Here is a 21,755-nt window from a genome sequence, read left to right as displayed (position 1 = left end):
TTTTATTAGTACTTAAAATGATTAGGCCTTAATGTAGATAAGAGGTAAGAAAAACTGGGTTAACATTCAAACATATTCCAAACCCAACATCCACATGGTATACAGCAAGACCAGATTAGGGAATAACCACTGTGACAATCTACAAATGAACCAAAAGATGACCCTTGGGAGGCTTGATAACTTCTTCCACATGTCAAGCAATAACCACGCACCACTATAATACCATATGATACAGCTAAAAACTTTGAAACTCTTGGACCATCAAAACAAACAGCATACACCATATGATGACTGGAACATGTGCCTTCCTTTATTTAAGTGGTAGGAACTACCCATTTATATTGATAGCTAAGTGTAACTTATTTAGTTAAAGGTAGAATTATAAGACACACACAAGGCATATTTGGGTACCTTAGGCATGAGATGAGATATAATGACCTCATAGAATATAACAATCCATATAGCTGATCCCACCTAGCAAGAAGTCAGGATTGGGGTCGCCATTTAAGTTGTTATAAATAGACACCAAAATGTATATGTGTTACATCCAAAGGTAAAAATCCATATTCATTATTGCCTTTCAAGCTAAAAAGCATGGACACTCCCTAGAGGCAGCTGCACCGGTGTAGCAGCATATCAAACGCTCCAACATGGCAACTCCTACACTTTCTTAAAATTTTTTAAAATGATACAAGGGGGGACGAGTGTAGGACACTATGCGGACACTTTGAAGACTAAAAAATAAGGGTTTCTTTTTTATTTTTCAATTTTCCGACTTGGCAATGGCATGATTATTTTGTTTTCCCGTGTTTTGATTACATGACAGTTCAATTTTCATACATTTTCCATTTTTATTCTCTACCTCTTTAAATATTGGCTGGATTGTGAGGGACAAAGACAACTGGATTGTGAATTGATTGCTAATTAGATTAGAGTTATTCATTTGGAATTTTGGCTTATGAATTTTAAATGCATATTTATTAGTTTGGAATATAGTTTTTGATACTTTACTATGCCATTAAAAAAATAAAAAATTATTTTATTAATTAATGTATCTCCTCCCACTTTTTTGAAAATGTTCATGTCTGTGTCTTGTGCTGTATGTTTGTGTTCATGCAGAAAAACCTAAAGCCAAATTCTACATCCCATCCTCAGGCTTTGCATCAATCAGCAAAATAATCTTTCAGAACCACTAACACCCCCCCCCCCCCCCAAAAAAAAAAAAAAAAACAAACAAACAAATTAAATACAAATAAATGTTTCAGCAGGTAAATGTCAAGTCCCGGGGCTGGGACTTGGATAATTTCCAGAATTATAGAAGAACCAAGAGGAGGATTTGAAAGGAGGGAGAATTGAGAGAGAAAAGAGAGGCAAAAACTTTGTATTACTTTCAACCTACCTCTCATCCTCTACATTAGCATATTTATAGGCCCTTCTCAGTTATAATATCTAACTGAAAACGTACAATCGTTCACGGCACTAATTGAAGGGTACAACACAGCTTCTGTATTAATAGCGTAATGACTAGATTACCCCTAGGGTCGTGACAATCCCCCCGCCTTAAGAGAATTCTTGCCCCTCAGAACTTGCAACAATGGACTACAGTTCAACCAATCCCTGCTTTCACTATTTGTTGTATCCTTCTCTCTTTCTTTCTCCTTTGCTTTTCCTCATTGAGGAGTTGAAGTGTAGCAGTGTTTGCAGCCTTTGAATCTTCTTCCTCCACCTCAGTCCTTTCTTCAAACTCAACAACTTGCACAGAATGCAGCTGTGACTCCTAAGCCCCTTTATGTAATAATTGCTGCAACTTCTTCCCAGTAATCACCTTGCACTTAGCAATTTCTTCTTCTTCTTCCACGTTCAGTAACAGTCTTCTGCATTGGTGGCCTGGATGAAATTTGTCTCCACATTTATAGCACAATCCTAGCTGCCTCTTCTGCTCTGGCATAGAATTTTTTACTGTACCAAGGTTAGAGTAAACCTCAGGATTTCCTTCCAACTGCTAACTGGTGGGAGGATTATTACTCGATGGGATTCTGTGCTTTTTGAAGACTGCTTCTAGAGTAAGCTCCTGTAACCTTGCCTTCTCAGCAACTTGTTTCATTGTTGCAGGCATCATCATCTTGACAACAGGCCTCAATTCATCTTTCAAACCACTAATGAAATTGGATACAGAGTATTGCTCCGTTAGAGCTGGCTAGGAGTTCCACAGTAGAGACCTTAATTCCTCAAATCTAATTAGATACTCACCACTAATCCATCCTATCTTAATTTGTTAAACTCTTCAATCACATCAATCATGTTCTTCTCCCCAAAAACGGTCACACAAATCTTCAGCAAAATCAACCCATCGAACCTTTCTCCTAGTCCTAGACCACCCTAGGTACCGAGAGTCAGCCATATCGTTTAGATAGCCTGCTGCCAGGTTAATTTTCTACCCCTCAGCCACATTATAAAACTGAAAAAACCTTTCACACTGGCAGATCCACCACCTAGGCTTTGATCCTTCAAACAAGGGTATCTACAACCTTGGCATTGGGGTGTGATTGGGGGTGCGAGAGGATGATCCTCTTAACTAAATTTTTTATTCCATGACTAGTAACTCCTCTGTCTCCTACACTCCCGAGGGCCTAGGAAGCATCCATGGCTGGGCACAATCAAATCAAAGACTGCTTGGGGAGGAAATTCAAGTGATAATCAGAATTGAGGTATCAATGACAGCATATTGAACATGTTGTTGATCCTTTGGATGTATTGATCCATCGTCTCCCGATGCCTCTCCAATGCTCCCTGCATACTATCTTAAGATGTAGCTAGATCCTCTCGCATGCCCTCTCTTATGGCCAAAATGTCCTCCCTACTGTGGGTCACTGCCTCCTGCGTTTGTAACATCCCCAGCTCCAACGTCTCCTTCCTCGATTCCAGCTGCTTCATCCTTATCCCATCTACCATTCCTCAATTCATGCCCTTCCAAAAATAGCTTTTGATCTTCTTAAGAAGCGATCTCCTGTGATCACCTGTCACAACCCTAGGGGTAGTACTATAATTGGGAGGGTATTAACCTTGTAAAGTTAGGGTCTAACTAAAGGAGTTGGTTGGTTAATAGGTGGGAATTGGTTGATTGTATAGCAGCCTATTGTTAGGCTACTTGTTAGGCTGTTAAGTAGTTAGAAGAGTTGTTGCTGAAGTGGCTAGAGGTTCTATATAAAGGAACCTACAGCATTGTGGAGGGATATCGGTTGAATAAATAATCAATTCCTCTCTCTCTTAATTCTCTCTCTCTCTCTCTTTCCTTCCTTACTTCTCTCTGTTTCTATCTCTCTCCCTCGTTCTTACATTCTATAGTTACTGAAATTGCCAGCCCTAATTCAAGGGCTTGACAAAATGGTATCAGAGCCAACGTCTGGACAGTTGGCGACGCGGTCTGTTAGGGAATTGGAGGTGGTCGGTGGGTTCACCGATTCAAGAATCGAAAGTGTACGGAGTCATCAACCCGAGGAATTGGAGGCCGATGCTGAAAGAATAGAAGGTGGCCGGTGGGTCAAGACTTTGAGAATCAGACACGAATAGGAGGACTAACGAGGGTGGTGAACTCCAGTCTGATGCGGTGTGAGGAAGACTAGGCGAGGCAAACTCAGTAGTTCCAAAGGCCGAATTTCGTTGATATAAGAATCGGTCATTCTTGATTGGGTCAGCACTGAAAGGCAAGCAAGGACTAGCAATGATCTTGAGACAGGAAGGCGAAGCCGACAATTGACTATCGGCTACTACTGTACGCAATTCAATAAGCGAATTTTGAGGGACCAGTGCGATAGAGCAGCAAGGTGTCATGGCCAAGAGTACGCGATTGAAGCAGCTGGAGATCAAGTTGGAAGCCATGGAATTCGAGATGACCCATACTCAAGATGCTATACGCCAAACGCGAGAAGACCTAGAGGAATGGAGAGAAACCATGCAAGCTGCGATGGAGAAGTAGCAAGAAGCTATTGAACAATGTCAAGAAACAATGGAGTAGCAAGGGAAAAGGATCAACAATATGTTAAACATGTTGTCCTCTCTGTCCTAATTCTGGTTGTCTCCGAAATTCCCACGAAGACAGCCATCTGATCTGATTTTGCAGCATCAAGGCAATCGGTTAGGGACACAAGGAACTCTTGAAGAAGTGGAGCAACCTGCAGTCCAAGAAACACAAGCAGGAATCCACAACCCACGACTCACAACCATGTCCCTACGTCGAGATTGGAAATTCCGACATTTGAGGGGAAGAAGTCGCAGTGGTGGATAAGGAAATGCGAGAGGTTTTTTCAGTTCTTCAAGATTACAGAAGATCAAAAGATCAACCTAGCGGCAGCCTATTGAATGAGATAGCAGACTCTTGGTATCAAGGGTGGGTGCAAGATGAGGGAATGCAAGGAAGTTGGGCAAATTTTGCAGAGGGGTTATGTGAGCGTTTTAGGGAGAAGAGCATGGCAGATATAGTGGAGGAATTCAGCAAATTGAAGCAAGAAGGGACTGTAATGGAATACCAAGCCCGATTTGAGGAATTGAGGTCCATGGTGTGCACTGTGCAGCTAGGGCTTACCGAACAGTACTTGGTATCCAACTTCATGAGTGGGTTGAGGGAGGAACTGCGGCCCATGCTAAAAATGATGACACCCACATTTGTGAGGCAAGCTATAGAAAAAGCGAGGCTGCAAGAAGTGACACTAGAGGCCATTTTTAAGAAGCATGAAATTCCCTACGAGCCGAGTCTATTAGCAAGGCAGTATGGGAGTGGTAACTCTAGGTCTTTGCTTACATGGCCTAATCAAGAGGCAGCCAAAGAACCTTCCAATAATAATGGCACTAAGGGTAATCTGATAGAGAAAAGGAGACAACTAGAGCTATGCTTTAGGTGTGTAGACAATTATAGTCCTGGCCATCAATGTAAGAGACAACTGATGTGTATGGAGGGCTATGATGAGGAAAAGGAAGAAGAAGAAGAGAATGTCTTCCATGAGGAAACAGGTGAGTGCAAGATGATCATCGGGGAGGAATCATAGCTACATTCTATATGGACTGAAGTGTTTGAAGAAAAGGCTGAGACAGTGACAGAACTGCCAAAGGCTATGAATGCTACTACATACTTCTACTACTCAAAAGAGGAAAAGCAAAACAGTAAGAAGGAGAGAAAGATGCAGCAAGTATTGAAAGCAGGAATTGGTTGAACCATAGCCGTCGCTGTCAATTCTTTGGGACAAGAATTGTTTAAAGGGAAGGGGAATGTCACAACCCTAAGGGTAGTACTGTAATTGGGAGGGTATTTAACCTTGTTAGGGTCTAACTAAAGGAGTTGGTTGGTTAATAAGCGGGAATGGGTTGATTGTATAACAGCTTGTTGTTAGGCTACTTGTTAGGCTGTTAAGTAGTTAGAAGAGTTGTTGCTAAAGTGGCTAGAAGTTTTATATAAAGGAACCTATAGCATTGTGGAGGGATATCGGTTGAATGAATAATTAATTCCTCTCTTTCTTGATTCTCTCTCTCTCTCTCTTTCCTTCCTTCCTTCTCTCTCTTTTCTCTCTCTGTTTCTATCTCTCTCCCTCATTCTTGCATTCTATAGTTATTGAAATTGCCAGGCCTAATTCAAGGGCTTGACATCGCCTATATCTTGAATCTCACAATGTAGCAACCTCTAAAATAGAGGATCAGTTACTGCTCTCAACCCGAATCAATCAAGATCGCTTAACTCGCAGCTTGCTAAATTGCTTCTGGAATAGTTACCCAAATGGGTCGATCTGATCACTTCACCTAAAATTGATTGACTCAGGTACTTGATCAATTTTATTGCTGCTTCCTGAATCGTCTCTTGTGACTCGGTCAATTCCGCAACCAATTGCCAGTCAACGTCGTCACCCACTGTGGATTGACAATCCACAATTCCGAGCCGTAACCTAAGTCACAATGTAGTAGTCGAGTATCAACTGCTATGACTCTGCCTCAATTTGATACTGGTTGCTAAGACCGCTTTTTGTTGCAATCTTCGAATTCATTGAGAAGTGTCGGAAAACACAACCGATTTGCTCTAAATAGCTTTCATGAGAATCGGTTGGCTTATATATCGCCTTCTAATAATTCGCTTCCTAAAAGTTCGATCAATTCCGTTGCTGCTAAGAATTGCCTAACAAATTGATCAACTTCTGCAGATCTAAATTGCGAGAATTACAATGGATTAGAATTGCCTCTAAAACTGATTCTAGGAGTCGCCTAGATCTCCTAAATCCCCTTCAATCAACTTCCGAGCATAGCCTTACTCTGATGGCAAAATGTCAAGTCCTAGGGCTAAGAGTTGGATAATTTTCGGAATCATAGAAGAACCAAGTGGAAGAATAGAAATGGAGGGAGGATTTGAAAGGAGGGAGAATTGAGAGAGATAAAAGAGAGGGAAAGAGAGGTTTAGAGGGAAAAACTTTATATTACCTTCAACCTACCTCTCATCCTCACTTAGCCTATTTATAGGCTCTTTTCAATTATAATGTCTTAACTGAAAAGGTACAATCGTTTATGGCACTAATTGAAGGGTACAACACAACTTATGTATTAATAGCGTAATGACTAGGTTACCCCTGGGGTCAGGGCAGTAAATAACACTAAAGAAGAGCTGTTTCTGGGTCCAAATGGTCATTTTGTCACGTTATTTTGGATCTCACTTTGTTCCCTTAATATCAATTAAGGTGAGGATACTTAAATCCTTGAGTTTATTATTAGAGAAACAATTTTTGCATAGTTGTCCATTGCAAATGAAATTGCCTAAATCTTTCTTTTTTAAAGAAAAATGTCATCTTCAAGACTTTTTTTTCTAGTTTTGAATTTTGAGTTATTTATCAAATCATGACTTATTTTAAAAAGTTCACTAGTTTTAGATTGCTAATCAAGAGAAAAAAAAAAAAAGAAAAAAAAACTGCTAGTTTTGACATTACAATGTTCGCACACAAAAACATATAGAGGAAAGATATAACATGTAAATACATATTCAATTGAGTAATTATAATAAGTGGGCTAATACGCACTACAGAACCTCTGAGCGACGCATGTCTCTATTCAAAGAATGATATTCAGTTTTGAAGGATTAAGTTCCATCATTAGTATATTTACAGCACCTGCTCTAATAGCATCATAATTAAAAGTAAATACATTTACCAGCTTGTCATATAATAGGCAGAAACAACTCACAATGAACGCTGCATCTAGATCAGCCTGTTCTTCTATAATTTCAACAAGTTCCTGAACACGCTCTACTGGAGCATTCCGTCCAAATAAGCTCAAGCTTCTCAAGAAATTCATGAACATTATAAATTCTGCCCCTGTTACATCTTGCAAACTCTGAAACAACATGCGGTCAACTTGTCTAAAACATTTAAGAAGACTAATAACTAACAAAAAATGGATCCAAGATTGCCATCTTATTTTCAATTGGTAAATTATTATGACGACCATACCTTTTTTATCAAATCAGTTATATGCCTCTCCATCTGCTCCTGAGGCTTCAATAACTCTGATTTAAGTGGAAACACCTGAAAAATTACATAATACAGAGGTCATATCCCAAAGGAAAAAGAAAAAGAAATAATAAACTGCCAGAATGCATATTACCTTATCCCTAATGAAGAATAAAACCTTTTCACGAATAATTTCATCATTGCTAGGCTCATCAGCATTCCCAATAAACTTAAACAGAACTGTTAAGGAAGCTGTCACAAACAAACACAGTAAGACATAACAGGTGGATAAAAAGATGTAGACTCTTAGCAAGAAAAATGATTTACATAGAGCAACAACTGAACCATCAGCATAATGGGAAAAGTGGGTTTGGATGAGGATAGCATCCAAAAAATTTGGAACATGGGAAACTACCAATTCCTGGAGGGGCCTTACAAAAGAAACCAAATGTTGAGCAAATGAAGAAATGGAGATACAGATTCCACAAGTAATAGGAGAATGGAGAGAAAAATTAGGAAATAGGAAAATGGAGGAGAAATCAAAGGAATGGCGTTCATCGTGTTCGTGGGGACTTCTCCGAGGTCCATAAATACTGGCCTTGTGGAATTGTTTGAGGCACCGAAGTGAGGTGAAATCAGAGAGGAGATTTGTGCACTAAAGAAGTTCTGAAGAGAAAATCAGCAAGGAAGAAGATACTAGCAGCTTGCAAAGAATCAATAGCACGAAGAAGGGATTTTAGGAAGAAGGTTGTGGCTGTTAGGAAAAGAGAGCAGAAAGAGGAAGAGAAGAAGAATAATCATCAGAGAACTGCTGCCAGCAACACATTAGATGTAAAAACCACCCCGGTGTTGGTTTGCTTCTCTTTCCATTCCTCTGAATAGCTAAAGACCCTAGTAAGCTTCACCAGCCACCAAAATGGTCGTCGTTTACCTTCGAACTTTTCTCAATCCCCATTGGCAAGCACAGAGCTAGCTAAACCAAGGGGTTTGGTCATGGCCAAAAGAGAAAGAAGCTGTTGGACTCTATGGTAGGCGTTTGCCTAATCTAATTAAGAAGGGCCTAATGGCCTGCGATTGATTAAGGCTTGCAGCCATTGACCCAACCTAACCCCAAGCCAGGTTTGACCCAAACTGAGAAGGAAAAAATTGATTGAAAGTAATCTGAACCGTTTAAGGTCCAATTGACCTGCCCCATTGCAAGGAGAATGCCAATCAATTACACTTTGACCCCAGTTTCCAAAAATAACACAAAAGCCCCCCGTCACAACCCAAAATCCAATGGCTATGACCGCCACTATCCCCTAAGAAGCCGAAGACTCCAATAGGGAATACCAATCCTGCAATGCACATATTCCTCTAACATATAAATGTTTCAAATCATTTACAGAAATACTACCATCATTTATATACAGAAATCAAAGTGCCATAGGCCCAAAATTCATCATTTTTTACAATAATCACAATTTGCCAATTCATAATAAGAAAGAACTTAAACCTTCCCATGCACATTCCCGTGGAATGACATGTACATGCTGTAACGAGAAGCAAGAAGGGGGAAGAGCTGGAAGCCCTAGGGCTTTTATATGGCCATATGGGCCTTCCCCCCCCCCCCCCCCCCCCCCGAGGCATTCTCTAAACAAGGCCCAAAAGGCTGGGCTTTACAATCTCACCCTCTTATAGAAAAATTGGTCCTCGAATTTTGGCTATAACCTAGGTGTCAAACAAGTAGGGGTACTACTCTCTCATGGCGCTTTCTGATTCCCACGTGGCCTCCTCCTCCGTGTGGTTTTGTCATACCACCTTTACAGAGACAATATCTTTATTTCAAAGGCTTCTTACTTGCCTATCAACAATGCGCTCTGGTTGCTCCTCATAGCTAAGATCCTTACCTATCTGCACTATTTCAATGGTCGATGGGGGAAGAACTTGGAATGGATCAGATTCATGCTTCCTCAACATTGACACATGGAACACCAAGTGGATAGTCGTAAAGGCGAGAGGAAGATCCAATCGGTATGCTACAACACCCACTCGGTTCAATATCTCAAATGGACTAATGTACCTAGGGCTAAGCTTGCCTTTCTTGCCGAATCTCATCACCCCTTTCATGGGTGACGTGACACCTTAAGATATACTCTATCTCCGACTCCAAACTCTAAGGGACGCCTACAATGATCCGCATAGGACTTCTGTCAACTCTCTACTACCAACAGCCTTTCTCTAATCAATCGAACTTGTTCCATAGTCTCATGGACTTTAGTCGGCCCAACCAGCTGAACCTCGCCTACCTCGAACCAGCCTACTGAAGTCCTACATCGCCTACCATAAAGTGCCTCATATAAGGCCATCTAGATACTAGAGTGATAGCTATTGTTATATGCGAATTCGACTAACGGTAGGTTCTTCTCCCAGTCACCCCCGAAATCCATAACACACGCTTTAAGCATGTCTTCCAAGGTTTGGATAGTCCGCTTAAATTGCCCATCAGTCTAAGGGTGGAATGTTGTGCTAAAGTTCAATTCCGTCCCTAGTGTCTTTTGAAACTCTCTCCAGAATTGGGCGGTAAACTGAGGCCCTCGATCGGAGATAATGGATAGTGGAACTCCATGCAACTTAACCACATAATCTAGGTATTTTTTAACATACTGAGGTACTGTATGAATAGGGCGCTCTTGGTCAATCTATCTACAACTACTCATATGGAGTTGCTACCCTTACTAGATATCGGTAATACTACAACGAAATCCATGGTGAGTCTCTCCTACTTCCATTTAGGGATTGGTATCCTTTGAAGCTCTCCACTCAACTTCTAATGCTCCGCTTTCACTTGCTGACACACTGCGCCCAACTTACGAACTTTGTCACATCTTCCTTCAACTTATTCCATTAATATAAGGTCTTTATATCCCGGTACATTTTGTTTGCACCAGGGTGTATGGTGTATATCAAATGACGTGCCTCCCTCAACACACAATGCCTTAGACCATCCACATCAGGAACGCACAAGCGCGCCCCGTATCTTAAAACCCCTTTAAAGTCCACCATGAACTCCTTAGCCTTGCCTTCACTAACCTTACCTTTACGGGCTACATCCATCAACTTGGCTAAGGATGCATCCCTAGATTGAGCCGCCTTAATTTCCTCGACCAAGGTGGAACGAAGTTGGATGTGAGCTAAGAACACATCTGTATCGCCCAACCCGAAACACAGGCCACTCACCTTTAAACCATGTATCTCACGTACTAGGGGTCTCCTGACCTCAACAATGTAGGCTAAACTACCCATCGATTTCCTACTTAGGGTGCCAACTACTACATTAGCCTTGCCTGAGTGGTACAGTATGGTGTAGTCATAATCCTTGAAGAGTTCCATCCACCTCATCTGCCTTAGGTTTAAATCATTTTGCTCAAATATATATTTTAAACTCTTATGGCCGATATAAATCTCGCAGGTCTCACCATATAGATAGTGTCACCATAACGTAAGGGCAAACACCACTACTGCCATCTCAAGATCATGGGTGGGGTAGTTTTGCTCATGTCTCTTAAGCTGCCTTGAGGCATAGGCAATGACTCGGCCATGTTGCATCAAGACATAACCAAGTCCAATCTTAGAGGCATCGTAGAAAACGACATAGCCACCTTCCCCTGAAGGTAAGGCTAACACCGGAGTTGTAGTCAGACTCTCCTTGAGTCTTACAAAGCTCTTCTCACACTCATCAGACCACTCAAACTTAACATTCTTTTGGGTCAAACAGGTCAATGGGGAGGCTATCTTTGAAAAACCCTTCACAAATCTACGATAGTAACCGGCTAGACCTAGGAAGCTACGTATCTCGCTAGCTGAACTAGGCCTAAGCCACTTCTCCACCACCTAAATCTTCTTAGGGTCCACCATGATGCCCTCCTTAGACACCACATAGCCCAAAAACACCACGCTATCCAACCAGAACTCATACTTCGAGAACTTAGCATATAGATTATGTTCTCGCAAAGTCTGAAGCACTACCTTGAGGTGCTGCTCGTGCTCATCTTGGCTCCTCGAGTAAATCAATATATCATCGATAAACACAATGACAAAACGATCAAGGTATAGTCTAAATACTCTGTTCATTAGGTCCATAAATGTCATCGGGGCATTCGTAAGGCCAAAGGACATTACTAAAAACTCATAATGGTTGTATCGAGTCCTAAAGGCAGTCTTAGGGATGTCACCTCCCCTAATATGAAGTTGGTGATAACCCGATCTCAAGTCAATCTTGGAAAAACATTGGGCACCTTGCAACTGGTCAAATAGGTCATCTATGCAAGGTAATGGGTATTTATTTCTAATAATGACCTTGTTTAGCTGCCTATAGTCAATACAAAGCCTCATGGTTCCATCCTTCTTCTTTACAAAGAACACAAGTGCTCCCATGGTGAGGTACTTGGGTGAATGAAGACCTTCGCTAAAAGGTCTTGGATTGGTACCTTAAGTTCATTTAGCTTGGCTGGAGCCATACGATACGAGGGTATTGAAATTGGTCAAGTCTCATGAGCTAAATCTATATAGAACTCTATATCATGTTCTAGAGGTAGTCCCAGCAAATTTTCGGGAAAACATCCGAATACTCCCTCACTATAGGTACCTTCCCTGACTCACCCTTTACCTCATGGGTCTCTCGTACCACAACTAGAAATGCCCAACACCCCTCACTCATCAGTTGCCTCATCACTAAATCAGATATAATGTTCTCAATTCAACTTGGTCTTTGTTTTATCATTTCCTTGAGTAGTACGTTTGTTTAAATTTTTATACTAACTCTATATCCAATGTGGACTGTGAAATGTAATAACTTGTTAATTACTTTGAAAACTATAATAATAATAATAATAATAATAATAATAATAATAATATTATTATTATTATTATTATCTTATTTTATTATTATTATATTATAAATTTTAAATAATTTCTATCAAGATTTCTACGATGGTACTAAAATTTAAAATAAAGTTACATACATAACTAATTTAATCTTTTTGTTTTCTTTCTTAATGCTTATGTCTGGCAATCACCATAGCCACACCAATACTTGTGGTTTTGGACCCAACACATCTCCTTCACTTCACTTGTGGTTTTGAAACTAGCATCCACTGCTTCCCCTTCACTTGTCAATATTGCAACATTACTTCCACATACCATCTCACCACTCTTATATTTATATTTGTATTTATAGTTAGGGTAAATTTCACTTTAAATCCCAAACACACTTTGAAATATCATGAAACCTTCTTACAAATAACACAAAATTTTAGGTGGAATTCACCTTACCCTAATTATGAATAAATTATTAGGCCTATCTTGCAACTCAAGACTCAGGAACTTTTGCCCCATGCTTACCTACCACATGTTATCCCATTTTTTTTTTTTCCAAATTAATCTGCTGCTAGAGCAACATAATCATATTTGATATTTGCAAGACCAACAAAAGTAATGACCTTCATCACTAACACTAGACATTAATCAATAAGTTTGGGACGCTAAAGAAAATTAAGCCAACCATTAAAAGTAGTGTTCAAAGCATGACAATAATATTTAATTTTTTTTTTTTAAATATACATCAATATTTTTAATATTTTTAACATTTTTTATCTTGGTTGAAAACCAATTGGGGCCTTTAGACAGACAGAGGACTAGACCACTTAACGATCGGCCCTAATTCGGACCGAAATTTGAACACTCCTAACTAACGCAATACCTCAAAGCCAAAACAAATTTCTCCCAGCTCAGAATCTATGTTCAAGCACAACTCTACAACCTCAATTTCTATGACTAATTGCACATCATTTAGTGCCAACAATTATGGCTCAAAATTTGGGTTCAAGCTCTGCTCTGAAACCTCAATTTCTTATCACTATCTCACATAGAACTTCATGTCCTAGGAGACATGATTCCCCTGTATACAACATTCAAGTTGTCTTACCATACGAAACAAAATAATATGCTAAATAAAATAGAACTTCACATACACAAAATCATGATATGCATTAAGGGACCTAGAGTCCTTGGCAAAGCAAGGTTGTGAATATGTCGTGACTCATATTCATACCTATCCTGCCAAAAACTTGCTCCGGACTACAGTGTATGCAATACAATCCATGTGAAAATGCTTAACCCCTTATTCATGCTCCCACGTGTCATTTAATCCCCATTTTTATTTCCCAAGGTTCTAAAGCCTAAGCTCTGATACCAACTTTGTCACGACCCAAAACCCGAAGGTCGTGACCAGCACTACCCCCTAAGAAGCCGAAGACTCCAATAGGGGATAGCAATCCTACAATACACATATTCCTCTTAACATATAAACGTTTCAAATCATTTACCGAAATACTACCATCATTTATATACTGAAATCAAAGTGTCATCGGCCCAAAATTCATCATTTCTTACAATAATCACAATTTGCCAATTCATAATGAGAAAGAACTTAAACCTTCCCATGCACATCCCCGTGGAATGACGTGTACATGCTGTAATGGGCAGGAAGAAGGGGGAAAAGCCGAGAGCCCTAGGGCTTCTATATGGCCATATGGGCCTAGCTCCCTCTATAACGGCGGGGGTACACATAGCAACGTATTGTCCGGTTCAGGTCGCAACCAATCCCCGGTTTTATCGCTCTAGGATTTAATCTCAAGACGAGCGTTTTGGGATTAAATCCTAGAGCGATAAAACCGAGGATTGGTTGCGACTTGAACCAGACAATACGTTGCTATGTGGACCCTGGCCGTTACAGAATGGTATCAGAGCCGACCCCCGAGCCTCTGAGCGTGGTGGTGGGGCAAACCTTAGCGAGGACGTTGAGTCCCAAAGGGAGGGGGTGCGTGTAAGCACCTTAGGCGAATCCCACATCGGCCATGCAAAGGGGGGAACTGGGCATATAAGTGCGGAGGGTGTTCTACATAGTGACACACGTTTTGGGATTAAATCTCAGAGCGACAAAACCGGGGATTGGTTGCAAACTGAACCGGACAATACGTTGCTATGTGGACCCCAACCGTTACAGAATGGTATCAAAGCCGACCCCCAAGCCTCTAAGCGCAGTGGTGGGGCAAACCTCAGCGAGGACACTGAGTCCCTAGGGGGGTGCGTGTAAGTACCTTAGGCGAATCCCACATTGGCCATGCAAAGGGGGGGAACTGGGCATATAAATGCGGAGGGTGTTCTACATAGTGGCACGTTTTGGGATTAAATCCTAGAGTGATAAAATCAGGGATTAGTTGCGACCTGAACCGAACAATACGTTGCTATGTGGACCCCAACCGTTACACCCTCCCCTTTGGGCCCTCTCTAAACAAGGCCCAAAGGCTGGGCTTTACACCCCCAAGGTTCCAAAAATAGCGAAAAGGCCCTTAAGTTTCCAAAGATGACAAGGAGGCCGCTAGAATTCTCTCCCCGCCCCCCCCTTAAAAAAAAAAAAAGAAAAAAAAAACAAGGAAGTCCCTAGTTATTTTTACACTACAAATCAATGAGATTCAAGTTATATTGATATGGGGATATTGTTATGGTGATCCAAGTTGAAGACTGCCATGGATTATATTCCTGGGATTTGATTGCACAAGTACTAGCCAACCACACATTTTTCTGAATATGCATGTTTTGAAAACAATTTCATGCATGTAAGAAATATTTTGACATGATATTATATGTTCTCAATTTACATTTGGTATTGTACAACATAATTATTGTGCAAACAAATTGAGAACATGGATTGAATTTTTTTATAAGCACATGGATTAAAAAGTTGAAATGTTGAGAATCATGGAAAACATTTTTACTATTTAGTTATGTGGATCTGATATGATGGGACCATTGTGATAAAGTCCACAAGAGAGATTCGTCCACGAATAGTGAAGTTAGGATGACTTTGGCAACTAAAATCTACCACTAACATAGCACAAAAGAGATTCTAGTTTCTCAACCATAGGGGAAAAGGCCAAGTGTGGACCTCCACCAGATACTGTGGAATCACTCAAGCATGATCTCGATGCCCCTTGTACTGTGCAGATCTAGGATCCATATAAAATGCTCATTGAGGTGATTTTATTATTGATCATGGATTATTGATTATTGTAATTCCTTAGATTATTTATGGATACACTAAAATGATTGTATGCCACACCATTATTGCTACATCATGTTAGATGGGCTCATTATTGATTCATATTGATGTATTGAAAATTTTTTAAGATGATACATATGAAAATGCATTATATTGGGCATTTACTTATACATGCAGAATAATTTCAACTAAGCTGTGAGTTTACCATTCCACATAGCCATTTCAGGTGGACCTCAAGATAATTAGAGTTCAACTCAAATCAAGGGGGATTGTCAGTGGACATATTAGGGGTTATCTTACTTCTTTCTTCTTCTTTTTTCATTTGACTTGTAAATTTGAGGATTTTGTACCTTGGATGTTACGGCATCATAAGTCATTATTGGTTTTTCAATTATTATGATGATGATCAAATTTTAGGTTTTGTGTTCCTAAGTTTTAACTTGAGGTTCACAGTTAGTCATACTGCCCATGAGAGAAGGGTTTGACAAGTATTGAGATCAAAGCAATGGGTTATGGGATAGAACCTAGAAATGAACATAGATAAGCAAAACTTAGTCCCTCCAAGTCCACTAGATATACATGAGGTCCCAGAAGAAGATAAGATTACCCAGGACAGCTTGTATGCTATGGTTGAGAAGAAGAAATCACAGACCACCATCACAAAGAATCGAGGATGAAGGAATGGAAGAAGCATAAAATAAGGAATGACCAAACCATGGCAAAGCACATAATGCACATAAAAGGGATAATGGAAAAGAGAAGAAATTACAAGAGAGATATGGACTAACGAGCAAAGTATTGAAGGATTTATAACACCTTGCCTGATAACTAGCAAGCCTATGGTCAAAGGGGAGTGGGAGAAAGACACCCTGAAATCGGCTAAGATTAACACCATGTTTTCAATGCACTCTGAAATTTGCACTGCTGAGAAGACTAGGAGTGTATGATGACTTGGATTAAGGAAACAAAGTTTAGAATTGTACTTAGTGATTATCATAAAAATGTTAAAAATAAAATTTCTTATTGACGGATTAGCATTACTCTTATTTTGGCTTAGAACATTTTTGTGATTGAGGTGTGAAGTACAGGGAGACATGAGCTTACATGATGGTTGTTCATGGTAAGTGACATCTGCTTGAGGATATACAACAAGATTGATGTCTATAAGGGGTACAAGATGAGAGGTGACCACACCATGGAAGAAAATATTTAGTACATGATGAAAATTGTATGGTAACTAACAGCACTGGCATACTACACTTGGGCTGGGACGAGGCAGCCCAACTATTGAGTCACAGAGTACAACAAAATAACAGATCTCCTACATCAAGCACAGATTGTATGTAGTATGAGTAATGTCCATACTATGACTACAAGAGCAAGCAACAAATGCTAAAAAATTGTTGAAATAAATATAACTAACAGATGATGATGATATGTAGCACATCATGGATTGAAGCCTACAAACAAAATGCTAATTAGAAAGCATAAATCATCCAATTGTAATTGAAAAAAGCCTTACTATATCATTCCCAAGTCCTAACACATGTTTCTGCTTTGTGACCCGTATATGTAATAACCAATGTATAAGCAATTAAACTCACCACCTTTTGTAAAACCCTCCATAAAACTTACATGTGACAAGAGTTTTTCTAAGTATATAAACAGCATATGCAAATACTTCCATTCATCTTTAAACTAAATGCTTCACAAAGTAGATACTTTTCATTGTCAACTTACTAGGCTTGAAAACCAATTAATTTTCCAAAAACTTAATTTTTCTTTTTAAACTTTACTCAATCCCCTACTATCAAAATTTTCTAGTAGTGACAGAGTGGTAGTGACAAAGACGGTGACAGCTACTGGCAGCGGTGACCAGAGGGTGGCCGTTTAAGATGCTAGGGTCAGGGTTTTTTATTAGGGTTTTGGTTCTAATACCATGTAAAATAAAAGAATGTGAATACATATTTTCATGTTAATGAGATATACAAGGATTATATACTTGTATCATACTATAGAGAAAGGAATGTATATATTCTAAAGATATACAATTTAAAGATCCTATCTTAACAAACATAATTAGGAGAAATAGTGAGCACTCCATTCCAATTGCTAGAATCCTGCGCCCCTAGATCTGCCTTTCAATGTAAACATTGTGTTTATGCTAAACATCCACGCTCTTATCATCCTATGCATCCCTACAAATCCTCAAAGCCATTTCATATTATTCACAGTAACATTTGGAAACCAACTCGTGTCTCAACTTTAATCGGTACTCGATGGTTTATCACGTTTATTGATTACTACACCCGTGTTTGTTGGGTTTACCTCATGAAGGACAAATTTGAGACTTGTTCCATATTTAAACAATTTCATAAACTTGTTGCCAATCTATTTCAATCTTTTGTTCCTGTCTTTCAAACTAATAATGGTGGAGAATTCTTTGCACAAGAACTAAACCAATACCTTATTGATCAGGTATCTTACACCAAAGTTCATGTCCATCTACTCCCCAACAAAATGGGATAACAAAAAGGAAAAATGGACATCTTCTTGTGATGGCCCGATCAGTGTTCTAAAATGCAACCTAGGCGGCCGCCTAGGCGTTAGGTGGCCTTGCCACCCCGAATACATGCAAATCGGCATCCTAGGCGTTGGGCCCGATTAATCAGGTCTAGGCGGCCCAAGCGATGTCTAGGCGGCCAAAACACAAAACAACGCATTGGCACCGTTTATATATATATATATTGTTTATTGTTTATATATATGTATATATATATTTCTCTGCCAACCAGTCTATCTTATCTGTTTATATATATATAATATATATATAAGTTTCATTTGTCTTTAACTTTGATTTATCTAAAAATAACATGAAATTACATCAAAAATTAAAAAAACAACAGTCCGCCTAAGCGTCCTAGGTGCTAGGCCCCAGTCTGGTGCCTGACTAGCGCCTAACGCGTTTTAGAACACTGGGTCCAATCCGTAATGTTTGCTAACCATGTTCCAAATACTTTATGGGGTGACCTTATTCTAACAGCCGCCTATCTCATAAATAGGTTGCATTCCAAACCGCTTAACTATCAAACCCCATTGAGTTGTTTACTGCCTTTGTTCATAGTCAGCACCCTCACCGCGGAAAACTTGATCCTAAGGTACTCAAATGTATTTTTGTTGGGTACTCTCGCACTCAAAAAGGTTACAAATGCTACTCTGCTTCCACTCACCAATTTTATGTCTCTTGTGATGTATGTTTCTTTGAACATCAGCCTTACTATCCTAGTGCTTCTCTTTAGGGGGATACCTCTCATGAAGATAATCATTGGGACCCATCTATTTCCCTTCTGATTTATCCATCCAATGTTCCCTCACTTGAACTATCCTCACATCCTTCATTAGACCAACTTGAACCTGTACAAGAAATGAGTCAAGGGGGAGAACCTATTGCTGAACCACAACCGATTAAGGTTTACTCAAGAAGGCCAAAAGCTCCTCCACACAGCCATTCATCTAACCTGGAACCAAGTCCTGGTTTGGAAGAGCCTACCATAGTTGATGGCCTTGATGTTCCAATTGCTATAAGAAAAGGGGTAAGGTTGTGTACCAAGCATTATATCTCCAGCTATCTGACCTATTCTAAGTTGTCTCCTAAGTACAAGGACTTTACCACTATGATTGACAATGTGGAAATCCCTAAAGACATTCAAAGTGCCCTTCATGACCATAAATGGAAAAAGGCTATTTTGGAGGAAATGAATGCATTGATTGATAACAAGACTTGGGATCTTGTGGAGTTACCTGAAGGAAAGAGACCATCGGATGTAAATGGATATTCACAGTCAAATATGGCCCGAATGGAAAAATTGAGAGATATAAAGGAAGGTTAGTTGCTCAAAGATTCACACAAACTTATAGCATTGACCATGAAGAAATTTTTGCTCCTGTAGCGAAGTTAAATTCAACAAGGGTTCTTTTGTCTCTTACTGCAACTTAGATTGTAAACTTCACCAAATGGACGTGAAGAATAATTTTTTGAATGGGAAGCTGGAAGAGAAAGTTTATATGAGGTTTCCACCTAGTTTTGAATCCACTAAACCCTCAAGTATAGTCTATAAATTAAAGAAGTCTCTCTATAGTCTCAAGCAATCACCCAGGGCATGGTTCACAAGGGTTAGTGTTGCTATAACTCAATTTGGATATCAGCAAGGACAAGTTGGCCACAATCTCTTTATTAAACAAGCTGAAAATGGAAAAAGATCAATTTTGATAGTGTATGCGGATGATATGGTGATAACAAGTGATGACACTAAAGAGATAAAGGGACTTAAAGCCAAGTTGCAAGCTGAATTTAAGGTCAAAGATCTTAGTACACTAAAATACTTCCTTGGCATGGAGATAACAAGGAGTAAAGTTGATATACACACTTGATCTCTTGAATGAAACTAGAAAACTTGGTTGTAGACTTGCAAGTACTCCATTAGAACAAAATTGGAAGCAAAAAGTCAAAGAAAATGACTCTACTGTTGATAAGGAAAGGTATCTACGCATAGTAGGAAAGTTGATATACATTTCCCTTATCAGACCTGATATTGCCTATAGTGTAAGTGCTGTGAGTCAATTTAAGCACTTAGCTACACAAAGACACCTAGAGGCAGTAAACCAGATTCTTCGATACCTAAAAGGGCCCCTAGAAAAAGGCTTTTGTTTCAAAAGAATGATCATAGGGGAGTTGAATGTTTTGCAGATGCAAATTGGGCATGTTCAATTGAGGATAGCAAGTCCACAATTGACCACTACACTAAACTATGGGGTAACTTGGTCACTTGGCGAAGTAAAAAAAAAACAATTGTGACAAGGAGTAGTGCTGAGGCCAAGTACAGATTTGTGAGTTGATATGGCTAGGAAGATTGTTACAAGATTTGAAAGTTACATGAACAGACCTATGAAGTTGTATAGTGATAGCAAATCAACTATCACTAAGTTCATAATCCAATCCAGCATGACAAAATGAAACATGTGAGAATTGACCAAAACTTCATCAAAACAAAGATTGAGAATGGAGCTATTAGCCTATCCTACATCCCAACTAAGACACAAGAAGCTATTGTTCAGACTAAGGCACTATTGAAACAAGGTTCTAAAGCATTTGTAAGCCAGTCGGGAATGATTGAAATCTGTTCACCAGCATTTGTAAGCTGTTGTTGAAATCCGAAAATCAATCCCTGATTTAGTGGGAATGATTGAAAAGATTAAATCCCCATATTAAAGGAAATCAAAGGAATTATCTTAGGTCAACTTTCTATTTTAGTTTTTTGGTAGTCTCCTAAAGCCTAAGTTTCCTATTCTTGTACTTGGTAGTTTCCTATTCTTTTATTTGATAATTTTCTATTCTTGTATAACCTAAGATAGAAAGATCTCTTGTATATATGTATTGTATAGCTGATTGTTGGAGGTAAGAAATCAAGTGATTTCTTCCAAAATTATTTGTTCAAAAGGTGGGTGCAACCATAATATGAATCTAACTTCATGCTTTAATTGATCTTTTCTTTAACATCATATTTATCATGCAACAACGCTGGTATTGTTGCCCAAGTAGCCAAATTTACTCTATTAAAAATAAAACAACAAAAATCACAAGGCTTAATCTAACCGTGTAGGATCGGTTATTTAAAACTTCCCTAAACCTTAAACCCTAAATCTTAAATTTACTCTACTGAATATATGAACTGGTAAATGTATGAATTGAACAAAAAGTAGCAAAAAGAATTAGCTTTATCAGATAGATATCCGATAGAATTTTGTCTGATTATGACAATTGGAGACAAATCAGATCAGAATGTTTAATAACTAATTACACCTCATTTCAAGTAACTAGTCAACACAGCACAAGGAACTCACTCTTTATATCCTGTTGCAACAAAGACATCAGGGCTTTATGAACGGCATCGCGCTCCACATTTTCTCCTAGAATCATCAAAGGCATTTAGCTTACGACAGCAAGAAAGTAAATCAGTTTCACCGGCACAATATGAACATTGACGATTATAAGATTATTACCGGCCAGGAGGAGCTGCGCCAGAACATCAACAATTTTAGATAGATTTTCTGGGTTTTCCTTGCAAAGAAGAGGAAGTCCACGAATTGCTTGTACCCGGACCTTCGGCGTCAAAAGGACA

The 21,755-nt window shown here is 39.4% G+C and overlaps 1 protein-coding gene across 2 annotated transcripts in view; it reads right to left on the bottom strand.

The window, feature by feature from the left end:
* The window catches only part of LOC127811586 (apoptosis inhibitor 5-like protein API5), a 49,774-nt gene that overhangs the window by 27,210 nt on the left and 809 nt on the right, over positions 1-21,755 (bottom strand). For both annotated transcript variants that reach the window (XM_052351577.1, XM_052351576.1), the window contains exons 3-7: positions 21,637-21,736; positions 21,478-21,543; positions 7,630-7,727; positions 7,476-7,550; positions 7,210-7,359 (exon numbers count right to left, since the gene is read on the bottom strand). In XM_052351577.1, the coding sequence (XP_052207537.1) occupies positions 7,210-7,359; positions 7,476-7,550; positions 7,630-7,727; positions 21,478-21,543; positions 21,637-21,736 (489 nt within the window). The remainder of the gene's footprint in view (positions 1-7,209; positions 7,360-7,475; positions 7,551-7,629; positions 7,728-21,477; positions 21,544-21,636; positions 21,737-21,755) is intronic.

Source organism: Diospyros lotus, chromosome 10, assembly GCF_014633365.1.
Source record: "Diospyros lotus cultivar Yz01 chromosome 10, ASM1463336v1, whole genome shotgun sequence".
In the NCBI taxonomy this organism is placed as follows: domain Eukaryota; kingdom Viridiplantae; phylum Streptophyta; class Magnoliopsida; order Ericales; family Ebenaceae; genus Diospyros; species Diospyros lotus.
Note: the sequence above shows the minus strand (reverse complement) of the source record. Positions and strands in the feature narration are given on the sequence as shown.